Here is a 15,034-nt window from a genome sequence, read left to right as displayed (position 1 = left end):
CTGATAAACAGTATCTAAGAAAAATCTATATACTTACCGGTGAAATACTGAATGCTTAATGGCAAATATCATACTTAATTGAAATACTGAATGTTTTCCCCCCTAAGACTGGGAACAAGGCAAGGATGTGTGCTCTCACCATTTATATTCAACATTTGTATTAGAGGTTCTAGTCAGTGCAATCAGGCAAGGAAAATAATTTAGGTATCTAAATTAGAAAGGAAGAAGTAAAACTGTCTTTATTCTTAGACAACATATCCTGTATACGGAAAATCCTAAAGAATTCACACAGGTAGGGGAAAATAAACAAGATCTAAAAATCAAGTTCAGCAAGATAAAAGATCAATATATAAAATCAATTCTAAATACTAGCAATGCACAATACAAAAATGAAATTAAAATAATTCCATTCACAATTGCATCGAAAAGAATAAAATACTTAGAATAAAGTTAATAAAAGAAGTGCTAAACTTGTACAATGAAGACTACAGAACATTGCTGAGAGAAATTAAAAATTAAATAAATGGGATGTAATCTATGCTCATGGATAGGAACAGTCAATATTATTGGATGGCAATTTTCCCTAACTGATCTACAGATTCAATGTTCTCTGTTAAAATTCCAGCAGGCTTTATTGAGGAAATTTAACAAACTGAACCTAAAATTTACATGGAAATGCAAACACCTAGGCGAGCCAAAACAATTTTGAAAAGGAAGAATGGAGTTGGAGGACTTACACTTCCCAATTGCAAAACTCATTATAAAACTTGTAATCAAGACAATGTAAAAAAAAACATAGAGAATAGATTGGTGGTTACCAGAGGCAGGTGTGAGGGTGGCAAAATGGGTGAGGATGATCAAAAGGTACAAACTTACCTTATAAAATAAATGTCACGGGGATGTAATGTACATCATGGTGATTATAGTTAACGATACAGTATTGTATATTTGAAAGTTGCTAACAGAGTAGATCTTAAAAGTTCTCATCACAAGATAAAAGTATTTGTAACTATGTGAGGTGATGGATATTAACTGAACTTATCGTGGTGATCATTTTGCAATAAATACATATATCAAAAAAAAAAAAAGACAATGTAGTCCTAGTATAGTAGTCCAAGGACAGACATACAGATCAGTGGAAGAGACTTGAGTCCAGAAATAAACCCATTTGTGGTCAACTGATTTTTGACAAAAGTGTCACGAGAATTCAGTAAGGAAAGGATAATCTTTTAAACAAACAATGCTGGGACAATTTGATAGCCATATGCAAAAAGATGAATTTAGATTCTTACTTCTCCCCATACTCAAAAATTAACTCCTAATGGATCTTATGCCCAAATGTAAGAGCAAAAACTGCAAAACTTTTAAAAGAAAAAATAGGAAAAAACTTTGTGATCCTGGGTTAGGCAAAGATATGATACCAAAAGCACAAGGAGTAGAATAAAAAATTGATAAGCTGAACTTTATCAAAATTCAAAACATCTGAACTTCAAAAGATGCCATAAAGAAAATGCTAAAATAAGCTATAGACTGGGAGAAAATATCTGCAAGTCATATGTTTGATAAAGATCTTGTATCCAGAATATATTTAAACCTCTTACAACTGAATAATATAACCCAATTAAAAAGACAAAAGATTTGAGTAGACATTTCACCAAAGGAGATGTAAGAATGGCTGATAACCACATGAAAAGATGCTCAATATCACTTGTCATTAGGGAAGTGCTAATTAAAGCCATATTAATATACTACTTCAAAACAACTAAAATGGCTATAATCAAAAAAATAGACATTAACAAGTGTTTCCAAAGATGTAGAAAAACTGTAATCCTCATTCATTGCTGGGGAAAATGTAAAATGGTACAGCTACTTTGAAAAGTAGTGCGGTAGTTTGTTTAAAAATAAACTTAAATTTACCATACAAACTAGCGACTCCACTCCTCTCCCAGGTATCTTCCTAAGAGAAATGAAAGTATATATCCACACACAGACTTGTATATGAATATTTACAGCAGCATTACTTATCACAGTCAAAAAGTAGAAACAATCCAAATGTCTGTCATCTGGTGAATGGAAAAGCAAAATGCGAGATATATATGTATATATATATAGATAGATATACATATAGATATATCTCTATGTAGATATATAGAGAGATATACATATACACACATATATATGAATATATATATTCATACATTGGAATACTATTCAGCAATTAAAAGGAATGAACTACTTTTACATGCTACGAAATGGATACACCTCAAAAACATGCTAAGTGAAGGAAGTCAGATGCAAAAGACTACATATTGTATGATTCCAGTTATATGAAATGTCCACAAAAGACAAATCTATAAAGACAAAAAGCAGATTAGTGTCTCCTGGGACTGGGAATGGTTACAGAGACTGACTGAAAACTGGCATGAGGGATCTTTTTGGAGTTACGGAAATGTTCTAAAATTGGACTGTGGAGATGGTTGTACAAGTCTATAAACTTACTAAATAGCATGAGAGTATTATGTAGGTGGGAGTACGTGGAGAAAGAATAGAGAAGATAAGTGTGATGAAGGTGAGAAGCAGGCAGGGAGAGGGAAAGGAGAAAAGTAAGCAGGTAAAGAAACTATATATGTTTTCTCATCTTCCCTTCTCTTCCTCTTTCCCCCTCTTCTCCTTCCCTAAGCACCAAACTCTCTCCAACAAAAATACAGTTCTCTAAAGCTATGGGCTATGATCTAGCCTCATAAACAACTGGAAGTGTGTCTGAACACTGTGGCTTAACCCTGTGTTTGGCCTTCACAAGACTATACCTGTTATATACACACAAATATACATAATAAAACTGTATAAATGGCTATACATAAATACATCATACATTTATCCACACAAACACAGACTAAAAGCTTAATAAATATTGAGTTAATGAATGAATTAATAAAGCTGGGCTGCCAGAATCATCATCTCTAAGGGGCTAAGTTTTATAAGGTCATAATTTTGATTTTATGAAATTGCTCAGTAGACATCAGGTTCCAGGGAACTGATTCATATAACTAAAATCAAACAAGAATAATTGGTGAATGTATAGGTCAGGCATAGGTATAAATATATGACACTGATTCAGTAATTAATTACAGTGGCTTTTATTTGTTCTCAGAAGTGGGCAGATCAATTTGGGGAACACACCTAATTTGGGAAGCAATTCATAATGTAGTGTTCAATTAGAGATGCTGCATTATCTTCAGAAAATTTTTGTTAAGGATAGTCCTCTATAGAACAAACACCATCTCTCTGGAGCAGAATTGGATTAAATTTCTTATTCTACACTTTCAAGACTTGAGTCTCGGCTTCAAAATTCCCCCCTGCTCTTCCTTACTTTAGATTCACCAATGATTAATAGAAATGCAAATAATTACAATCATCACCTAGCATTAATCAAATATAGAGTTTACAATTTATGACATTTAAGGAAACATTTATATTTACAAAACATAGTTGTTAAAAATCTTGTATCAAGAGAGTCATTCTTTGACTTTGACATCCTAAACTTTCTTAATCTTCACCTCTTGATACTGGGTATATTTTGCTTTCATGGTCTGTAGCCCACACTATTCACTGATTTTAAAGGACAAAAAAGTTTAGATACTTTAAACTTTAAAAAAGTTTAGTCACTTTAAGTTTAGATACTCCAGGAGAAACAACCAAAGAAATATCTACTTTAGTTTTTCCAATGCCAGATTTGCTCTAGAGGTAAAGTACTTGTTAACAGGATGTGGGTATATGGGAGGATGAGAGAACTGACCAGTTCTATTGTCCCTCCCTAAATGTGGATATGAAAGTTAAACTATTATGTCTGTCCAAAAAGATATGGTTACAAAAAAGAAAATGGATAAAAGATTGGAGAGACAAGTCCAAGCCAGGAGGATGATCAGATAATTTTTGAGGGGCAAGGGCCTAAATATACAACACAGAATCGTTGTGAACAGAATACAATGGATATCTTAAGGGATATGATGCTAGCACAAGAAAAACTATCAGTAGTTGTAAAATGAATTAGAAGAATCAGCAAAATAAATCTTCAAACCCTAAAAGGTGTGTTTATTTGGGCAAACTACTTATTTGTCATATCAAAAAATAGAAATGCAATTTTTAAAATAAAAGCAAGGGGGTGGGGAAACAGACCAACTCTAGTCTTCTTGACTAGAGACTCAAAAACCATCTATATCTACCTTGATAGAAATGCTCACAGGAACATTACCAGATACTTTCTACCTTATTGAATTTTTAAATTCATAAATTTGGTTATTTTTCTATCTATTGCTATTTATATCCCTATCTATTTTCTTGTCTATGACTGTGCCTTTTCTCCTCCTCAAAAATGATTCTTTGTTTTTGTTAATCCTTGAAGATGGATTGATGATGATGGGAATCAAGTGTTGTGTGGCTAAGGTGACTAAACAACATTTTAAAAATGTAATTAGCTCTGTCTCTAAACTGTTTAGCATAATTTGGGGGAAGGATGGAAAGGGGCAGACTCTCAGTTATTTGGAACAGACATATATACAGAAAGATGCCTATACTCTCCCCACCCCCACCAAATCACGTCAGTTATACCAATTAAAGATTTATTTAATTTAATAAGCTCCCAAATTCAGAGATGCCACAAACCCTGGAGGAATTATTCCCATCAGTCATTTGTAAGTAAGTTTTAATTGCTTTGGGCGTATCTACAACCAGCTGAGATTCTTTTACAAACCAATTTTATTTAGAAATATTTTAGAAAGAAAACAAACGCTTTAGGCACAGCATGTATTCTCTAGCTCATCAGAGGCCCTACCACTCCTTACTGTCTTACACACACCCGTTTTAAACATTACACCTAATTGGTCCCTCATGACAGGTATAATGCCCTGTTTGGGGAATGCATTGTTTGAATTGTTTGAAGAATATTTTGCTGTGTTTGGAGAAAAGAGCTAAGCTGGGTGGAGTCTGACACTGGAGCAGGGTAAGGTTAGGTGGGGTAGTCATGAGTAGACAACATAAAATACCAAAGAATGTCAAGGAGCATGAAATAGAAGATATGACGGGGAGGGATCAGTAAATGGCTTTGTCTACTATGTAATAATTTTGCCTCGTTCTAAGCTGATCACATCACTCTTGCTCTTGTCCTAGAATGTATGATACCTAGACTGGTTGGGAAGATGAAAAATCTCAGGCTACCCTAGTTATGCCCCCTGTAACCAAATTATCTTCAGTTCAGCTCAAGTCTCCATTTGGTAGCTAACTCTCCCCCAATTTCCCCCACTCCAGGGAAGGAAGAGAGAGCTACATTCCAGTTAATGGCTAGTGATAGGAAAAAAGACACTTGTTCTTATAAGATCCTCATCACTTGCTACCTTATGAGAACTTCAAATTCTAGAGTGGAGTGCATAAATACACACATGTGCTTGTGTATGTGTACACTGCCCACCCCCCCGCACACACACGGTGCTCCAAACAAACATGGGTTAGCTACAGATATACATGGCCATGGACAAAAATATTATTATCAATTTGTAACAGTAATTTTAAGAGAATTCTTGGTTTTTTTGTTCTAAGGTTTACTAAAATGTCTTTTTATTAGGAATCAGAATATTTTCAAATTTATACTATCCGTAATTTTAACTATAACCCATAGTAGTTGACTCAATAATATTAGAGACTCATGGAATCTACAGAATATCATATGTATCATACATACATATATATCACTAGGAAAAATAGTGTGATTTAGGAACATTGTGTGTTTCATGGAACATTGTTCCATGAGATGATAATAGGTCTCTCTCTCTCTCTCTCTCTCCCACACACACACACACTCCCACACACCCACACCCCCACACACACAGTGCAATGATTAAACAGGACTGGCTACATAATTTGCAGGGCCCCATGCAAAATGAAAACATGGATCCCTTTATTTAAAAATTAAGATGGCGATAGCAGAGCATTAAACCAAGCATGGGTCTCTTCTAACCATGAGATCCTATGTGACTGCACAGGTTGCATGCCCCTGAGACCAACCCTGGTTAAATGATTTAAGAAATGCTGGGTTAAAAAAATGTTATACAGATTTTATTGCAACAGGACTTCTCAAGCCTTTTACATGCTAATGTGCATTATGAACCTTCAAGAAGTACATATACTGTAGACCAGTTCCCAAATATACTTGACCAAACTCTTTTGAATTATTATAAGGGTCATCTTGTAGGACCACTGTTCTATGGAAGATTGTAAATTTCAGCTTAGGCTGAGCAGATAGGTTGTATCTGGTTTAATATCAATTTGTTAATCATAAGTCACATTTGGCATTTCCCCTATATTTGGAATAAGGGAACCAGAGATAACTATAGATGCAAATGGTGGGCTTCACTAAATCTACTCTCCAACTGTTTGGTCTTTTACCATTTGGAAGGTCAACTCAGTGGTCAAACAACCCAAGTGTTTTCTGGGCCACTGTACTAGAGATGGTCTGAGCCATCTTATTTTTTACCCTTTATCTTGTCAATTCAGAGGAAACAACATCCTTACTTACCATTACCCAGTTCCCAAGAAATGTTGTACTTTTTACTGGCGCTGTACTTCAACAGACTCAGGGCACTAGAACTGTTCCAGGAGTTATTGGGATTACGACGCAGTGCATTTAGAGCAAATATCAGGTGGAGTCCAGAGCAATCAGCAAAGTTATAAAGTTTGTCTAGAGACCTGGCTGGGAAGAAGCAGAGAAAGGCTTGTAACTTTCAAATCAACATCCCAACAAAAGGAAAATATTAGCTACTACAAAAAGCCTTTCTATGAGCTTCCTGCTAATAGGAATTACACAGAGGCTTCCAAAAGGGACTATTACCTTTTGGTTCAGGGTACATTTCAAGGTGATTTTCAAAAGCAGCACACACAACTCCAGATAAAGTTTGCAAATTGACAACCAAATCTAGTCTATAGTATATTTTATCTGTTAACAAAAAATTGAATTGCTAACATTTAGAAATGGGGAGATATCACAAACTAGCTAGATTTATAGTTTTTCTCAAAAAATCAGAAAATCTGGCACTGCTGGATCTGTACTCCTTTATGAAATGATAGGAATAGTGTCAGGAGACAAGGCCAGGAAACAATGACTGGCTGGGGAGTCAGAAAATAGCTCAACCTAGCAGCACTTCCAAAACAAATCTCACTCAATTTCACATTTCTAATATTTCTGAGAATGGAAATACCACAACTACTAATAGAAATATGTTCATTGTTAGGTTGATCCCAGATACCATGAATGCTATTTACCATATGTCCCATATCCATCCCATTCCTTCACTCCTATTGCCACCATTCTGGTTCTGGCTCTCATTTCCATTTGCATGAATTATTACAAGAATGTACTTGCCTGTCTGCCGCTAGATTCTTCCCAGATTGCCAGATTCATCTTTTCCCAATCAATTTCATTAGTTTCACTTATTCCTCAAAACCTTAGTGGATTTGCAAGACCTTTGTTTTCTTTAGTTCAAGGCCCCTACAACTCAACTATAATTTTTCCCCAACTTCAGGTCACTCTATTACTGTCAAAGAATTCTTTGCAGGTGTTATCCAGTTCTATTTATTATAGAATCCCCTGCCCCACTGGCCTTTGTTCTGATTATTCTCATTCGTCGCGCCTTTTCTTTCTCTTTTAAACATATCCAGATTTTACTTGTCCTTTTATACAGTTTTTCACAAAATATGGATGACATGATTTTAAGTGGTATACAGATTGAAAAAAAATTTTAGGTTAATAATTATGTACAGGAGTTCACATTATCTTAGTACTCATTATCCAAGTCCCTAGAGCAGGGTTTCTCAAATGGGATTCTGTGGAACACCATGTGGGGCTCTATAAGATATCATTAGGGGGTTCTGCAAAAGATGACACAGAGTGACCAAGGTGTCTCATAGCAGCTGTTATAGGTCTTTTAGTCCTACGAAGCAGGACCATGATCATTTGGTTGAATCCATTATCAGTTTTTGAAGTGGGATACAGGGTTGCTGCCATTTTTATCTCCATACATGTACAAGAAAGTGTTTTTTAAGAAGCATCAAGAAAAAGGATGGAAGTTGTCTCATTTTAGTTGAAAATAAAATCCATGGGAACTTATCTCACATGAAACCCAGAATCAAGTAACTAAGCAACAACAAACAGAATAGTTCCACATTAAAGAAATAAACTTAATTATTAAAAGAAAAGGAAATAAACTTAATTATTTATTTTTATTTCCAAAATAGCAATTAAGATTAAAATGCATTTTTAGGCCTATTAAAATGATCATGAAACTAACACATGTGTATACTGATCTTATAATTATCTACATAATCTGACCATGCCACTCAGTAAGAAAATGGTTTCTTTCAAAGTCTCATAGAAAATGTTTTCTTAGGCTATAATTTTATTCCTATTGCTTTGACATATAGTTTTAGTAACTTTACTATTCAATACTGTAAATTTATTTTCATATTGAAAACCACATTAACATAAATTCATAAACCTTATTTAAACAACCTAACAAGCCTATCTTTAGAAAAATTATATCCCATTTTGGTTTAAACCAGTTACTTAACAAAAACATACTATGTTTGCCTTATAATTTTTCAAATTCATAAAAAGGAAAAAAGGGATTAATTTCAAGAATGAAAGTTAATTACTTTTTCTTTCTAGAAAGGTTGTCTAAAAGGTCATTTTCAGTTTTAAATAGGAAGGAAAAAAAACTAAGCTTACAGCTTACCATATATCACGTACCATACCTCAACAGCATTTATATGATAGAAATTTGTGATAATGTTTTAGCCTTACTTGGGTAAGGCACCAAAAAATCAAGTAGAACATTTTAAAAAGAAAAATTGAAGTTTATTCTATCCATATCACTGACCTTTTTGGGGGAACCTACAAAAGAATAGGCTAAAATGTCAGCCAAACTAAACAGATTCTCAGGAAAATATCACTCTATTTAAAAGAGCATTGGCAATTATTATTGGATTATAATATCTACAACTAAATGATTACACTGACATACCATGAGCTTTATATATAATTTTTATCCAGAAGTTCCCTGAGACTTGAGAATGTTTCAAGTGTTTCTCTGATATAAAGTTTGAGAAGGCTGTCCTAGAGTTAAAGGATGCATAGGAAAATAAAAGTAATCCTAACACTAAAATATTCACTGTTGAGCTGAGAACTGACTTAAACATTCCTTCCACTTGGCAATATCCTCACTAATCAAAGCAATGATGTTTTTAGTTTCTCCAATATAAGGCAAACTCAGTACAAATCTGTTGGAAAGCCAAGTTGCAAATGTGAGAAAAAGACACAGGGTTTCGTGAGATCAGTGAAAATAATGTTTGATAATTGCTTAAATCACATGCAAATCCACTAATAAGTAAGGATCTAGAAGAATTTTATCAGTTAACTGAACAAGAGAAACCTCACAAGAGTGATAATAAAACAGGTTGCTCAAAAAATAATTTTATTAAAAGATCATATGAGGTCTACTTTGATGTTTTTTAATACTTATGATTGTGCCACAAAAGTTAAATTATTTTATCAGAAAAATACTCAATATTCAATTAAATATCATTTAGTTCATTCAAATTGTTCATAGCTGCAATAACAGCTTATAATTTAAGTATAAAATGAAATACACTTATTTTCATAATTTTTAGTTTTATTTATAAACTAAAACCCTAATCAAACTTTTGCATCAAAATTTCATATGAATGATATTCTTTTTAGGTAGATTAATCCCCTTTAAGTGGCCTTTTTCTAGACCTAATTGTCTCCATATGATGAGGATTATCTGTGTTTGTTTCATATGTAATAGAAAAACATATGTCAAACAGAAAAGCACATCAAACCTGTGATTTTATGGATTTGATGGTTTAAGACAAGGAAAATGGTATTTACCAAAAAAGTGTCAGTATAAAGAAAAATGTGGAAAAATAACAATATAGACAGTTTGTTAATATGGCAAAAATTGAGAACTAGAGAGCTAGAAGTTTGGGAAATACTTTGTGAAGGATAAGTTTAAGTCCCACCTCCTCCATGAAGCCATTCCTCAGTGAACCCACCAATCCGCCTACAGTGACCTCAGCCTTCTTTAAACTCAGGATTTACACCATTTGTTGGCATCTGAGCGCCTGTGACATTGTCTTACCTTGGGATTACCTCTTGATTTAGTCACTTCTCCAGAGTGAATGGCATGTTTACCGAGTTAAACTGTCAAGTTCCTTAAGGCTGATACTGTATCTCATTATATGCTTCACAGCATCTATCAGAGAACAATTTCCTGCCTTAAAATCATGCTTAGGAGTTCACACAGCCCAAATCCTGTTTGTTGCATAAAAATGGTCTAGTAAGAAACTGAAAGTTCCCAATGAAAGATATGTATAATAATTATTATTGCTAGTTCAAGAAATATACCATGAAGTTTATTTTTAAATGACATATATTTGAATATAGAGCATTCAGTAGATGCTCAACAAATGTAATCTTCCTTGTAACATCTCCTGTCAGGTTCCATCCAAGCAAGCAGATACTTAAAGATGACTTCTACTCTCTCCACCAGAGGGTGCCAATGCCTTTATATCCTATGGTCAGGTTGTCTAGGCATCTCATAGGAACAGAACTTTAAGGAGTCTTGTCTAGCAGGCAATTAAAGATGAGGAGCTGGAGTCTTAGAGAGATGGAAAAGAGAGGCTTGGGAGTCATCTATATAGTGCTGAGAAAGTTGATGCTGTGAAACTTCTTGAGAGTTTTGAAGGACAAAATGGTAGGACAAAACCTTAAGAAGTGTCCACATATAAAGGTCAGGAAGAAGGAAAAAAAGGGGGGGACAGAGAATAAGGAGGAGAACCAGAAATGTAGAATTAAGGGACCCAAAAGAAGACAGTTTCAAGGAGGTGCTGGTCAATTATAGTAGATGTTGGTGAGAAATTGAGGAGAAAAAGGAGAAAGAAGAAGTAAACTTATTATGGTTAATCAAAAAATGAGATTAGACTCTAGATTTAGGTTGGGGTGTGAACTTAAAGAATGAATGGTAGAGAAAAAAGAATAGACTCTGGTACACTGAACTTACTTCTTGAAGTTCTGTGGCAACAAAAGGAAGAAAAGAAACAAAATAATGACTAGAGTAGTACCAGAGATAGGTTAAAGTAAAAAAATCAAGAACCAAGACTGCAATCTGTCAAAAACCATTTTTTCAATGAGGCTAATCTCAGCTCTATATTACAAATGGATAAGGTCAATGAAGTCACACTAAGATATAAATGATGGTCATTTTTCTCAGTTTCCTCAGCACTTGGCACTTTAAAAACAAAATAGACAAACAACAATCCAAAGAACAAAAAATAGGGCTCCCATTAATCTAAGCAATGAGATGGCTGGAATTTCAAGTAGGATTCATTCATTTATTCAACAAATATTTACTGAGTACCTACTATATGCCAGGAAATATTATAGTCTCCAGGGTTATAGCCATGAACAAAACAGAAAATAGGTCCTTGTGCCATGGAGTTTACCTCTAATGTGGCTGTAGTGGGGGTTGATGGAGTCTGTAAAGCAGGGTAGGGGATAGTAGAACCACTGGGGGTGGTATGTTATTTTAAATAAGCCTCATTGATAAGATTAACATTTGAGCAGAGACCCAACGGAGGTTAGGGAGCAAGTCAAGGGGATAACTACGGAAAGAATTCCAGGCAGAGAGTAGAGTAAAGGCAAAGGCCTGAGACAGGTAAGAGACTGATGATTGTGAAGAAGAGCAATGGGGCCAGTATGGCTGCCCCAGAATGAACATAAGGGAGACAAATAGGAGATGAGGTCAGAGTGGCAGCAGGGTCAGATTGTGTAGGGCCTTACTGGCCATTGTAAGGACCTTGGCTCTTATCTTAAATGACACAGAAAACCACTGGATGGTTTTGAACATGACCAGATTCACATTTCAAAAGCATCACCCTGGCTGCTGAGCCAAAAAGAGACTACAGGGTGAATAGAGGGCAAAGGTGAGAGCGAGGAAAGTAGCTGGGCATCTATAGTGATAATTCAGGCTAGAGATCATAGTGGCTTGGACCTGGGTGGTAGCAGCAGAGTGGTGGAAGTGGTTGGATTCCTGGGATGTTTTAAAGGTAGAAGATTTACTGAAGATTGGATATGGGGTCTGAGGGGAAAAAAAATAGTCAAGGAAAACTCAAGCTTTTGACTTGAGCAACAGAAAGATGAAAATGACATTTAAGAAAGAAGTGTAGAAGATTGGGAGATGGAAGGAGAGGAAGGCAAAGATCAGAATTTTGGTTTTGGCTACATTAAGTTTGAGATGACTAACTGACACATAAGTAAAGAATTTGAGTGATCAGAATATACAAATCCAGAGTTAAGGGGAGAAGTTTTGACTGAAGATATAAATCTGGTTAAGCAAAACATTTTGAAAGGTTGGGAGACACACAGAGCTATAAAGGAGGGAGAGTGGAACTGTCACAGGGATTTTCTGATTTCCAGATAACCACTGTCCTCAAAGCAGCGTATCCCAGCCCCTGTTAATTTTACAGGAACAATTAACATTTTCTTAATCTTATGTAAAGTGCTGTCTGAACAAATCTTATAGATGCGGCCTCATCCCTCACCTTCCTAACTGATAGCCACCTCTAAACTCCTCTTCTATAGAAATTACGGAGGCACAAATGTCACCTGGGAATTAAATAGTGACTTGCTAAGTGATTCTGGCTTCCAATTTGTGCTTCCCCAGAATTCTGTCAAGATGAGGCATTAAAGTCTCTTCATAACTCAATACCTAGGAAAGCATCCCAAGTATTAACTCTACCCCAAACAGGCTCCTTTCCATTAAGTGCTTTTTTTCTTTGGAGGGGTTGGGTGGGGCAGGAGGCAGCTGCCTCAGAGGATGTCAAAGTATCAACTGAGCTCTGCTCAAGTATGTCCCATTTCTACATTTTGTTTTTCATGAGATTTGATAATCTGTTCATATTTTCATGTGCTCACAATTAGAATAAGCTGACACTACGCTGTTGAACTCAGCACCCATCTCCCCTTTTGAAGTTCAGTACTGTCCTCTAAGAGCTAAGAGTAAGAAACACATGTGTAAATCCTTAGCCACACAGAAAAAGCACTCTCCCTTCACATGAAGTTTTCAAAAGAACAAATAGTTACCAAGGGGTATTTTTGTCCTTTTTGCCAATTTAGAAATGAATAAGATTGGACTGAGTCCTTAAAACAAGTAAACTATTTTTTCTGCCTGATACTTGCTTAGACTGGCCAAAAAGTTTCTCAAACACTAGTGTGATGAACTTTGTGTCATGTTAGAACTCCTCACCATTCCTTGACAAACCACATTATTCCATGGCTCTCGTTGCTCTAAGCTTTTTATCTCTGCCTGGAATATCCTTTCTCCTCTTTTCTTCATTCTTCATAGCTTAGGCCTATGGCCTTCTCTGTGAGGTTTTCCCTTATTCTCCAAGGTAGAGACATTGGAGCTCCCTCCTCTCATCTCTACCAGCTTTTTATTGGCTCCTGTTACAGCAATAGACAACCATGCTATCATTGTTCAGCTCTGCGTCCCTCTCTAAAGGCAGACTGGAGCATTTGCCAAAGAGAAGGTACCATGTCTGCTTTTTTAGCATCCATTTCAGTATCCAACACACAATAAGCCTTAATAAATGTCTGACTCCTGCAGGTGTTATTTAGGCCCATTCAATACCACTTGCAATCTGTCTGCACCCTATATATAACCCAACCTGAATTACCATTATTCATTGTAGCAAATTCCCTTGAGATTATGTCTATTACTACATGCTGTTAAATGCATTCAAATACTCTACTTATTACCTTAAGTGTTCATTTTGGAATGAATAATATTGGGGAGTCATATGTGACTATTCAATAGAAACTGGAAGAACAGAGGAATTTCTAGTGGAAGCTAGGCAGACAGATCCTGAAGGAAATGACAGCTGGAGGCTGTTGTCTGCTGACTTTACTCCCCACCACTGGGCAGCAAGTATTTCTTTGAAGGGAAATCTGAGCAATACATCTCCGTATCTATCACAAATAAGGAAAGAACAGAAAGCTAATGGCTAGGATTGCCAGATTTAGCAAATACAAATACAAATAATGCTACTGCATTAATACAAGTATGTCCCATTAATATTTGGGACATACTTATGCTAAAAATTATTCATTGTTTATTTGAAATTCAAATTTAATTGGAGGTCCTGTATTTTATCTGACAACTCTACTAAGGGCTGAGTCTTAGAGTAGAGCCACAGTTGTCAGGAGAGAAGTAAGTGGAATTGTCAAGAAGAGATAAGAGAAAGTCATAGAATGATCCAAGAGTCAAGATGAAAGAATAGCAATGAGATCCAACGAAGAAGGTGATTTTCAAAATAATAAGATAATATAATATCGAATCTTGAAAAGTAAAGAAGATACATAAAGGAAGATAAAGACTGAGAATTACTGCAGTGACTCCCAGAACAGAGATTTAAAAAGCTTCAAAAAGGAATGGACCCCAGTATCAAATGACACAGACACGCAGAGCACAGCTAAAATATTTGGGGGGAAGAGGGGCGAGTGAGACATGTCTAATTAGCTGTGGTACGGCATGCCTTGCCACAAGATGGCACTCATAGTTCCTCTTTTTCTGAGTTTCTATCAATAAACATTTTGCAAAATTTTTATTGTCATAGAACAAAGAGAATATCTTATGTTTCAAAACTTACATATAACCTTCTGTTTCATGTTCTATCATTTTTCCACAGCTTATCATTGTTTTTCCCTTTAGAATATGAAGACATAATAAATGCTAGAATTGAGTGGGGGTGGGGGAGGCATTAGAACCTGGAGGAAGGAACAAATGTAATGCCATAGCAGATACTCAGTACAAAGCCTTAACAAAAGGACTGGCCATCAAACGAAGACTGATGAGCTTCAAGAAAACTAATACAGATAGAAATGGAAGCCAGATTGCTTAGTGTTGAGGAC

The 15,034-nt window shown here is 35.5% G+C and overlaps 1 protein-coding gene across 3 annotated transcripts in view; it reads right to left on the bottom strand.

Annotated features, from left to right (window-relative positions):
- Nucleotides 1–15,034, bottom strand: part of HPSE2 (heparanase 2 (inactive)) — a 632,120-nt gene that overhangs the window by 253,556 nt on the left and 363,530 nt on the right. The window contains exon 4 of one of the 3 annotated variants that reach the window (XM_061194590.1): nucleotides 6,569–6,742. The exons of the other annotated variants lie outside the window; for them this stretch is intronic. Coding sequence (XP_061050573.1) covers nucleotides 6,569–6,742 — 174 coding nt within the window. The remainder of the gene's footprint in view (nucleotides 1–6,568; nucleotides 6,743–15,034) is intronic. 3 annotated transcript variants of the gene reach the window in all.

The sequence above is a fragment of the Eubalaena glacialis genome, chromosome 1, assembly GCF_028564815.1.
Source record: "Eubalaena glacialis isolate mEubGla1 chromosome 1, mEubGla1.1.hap2.+ XY, whole genome shotgun sequence".
NCBI lineage: Eukaryota > Metazoa > Chordata > Mammalia > Artiodactyla > Balaenidae > Eubalaena > Eubalaena glacialis.
The sequence above is the reverse complement of the archived record's forward strand: the minus strand, read 5'-3'. Positions and strand labels throughout refer to the sequence as shown.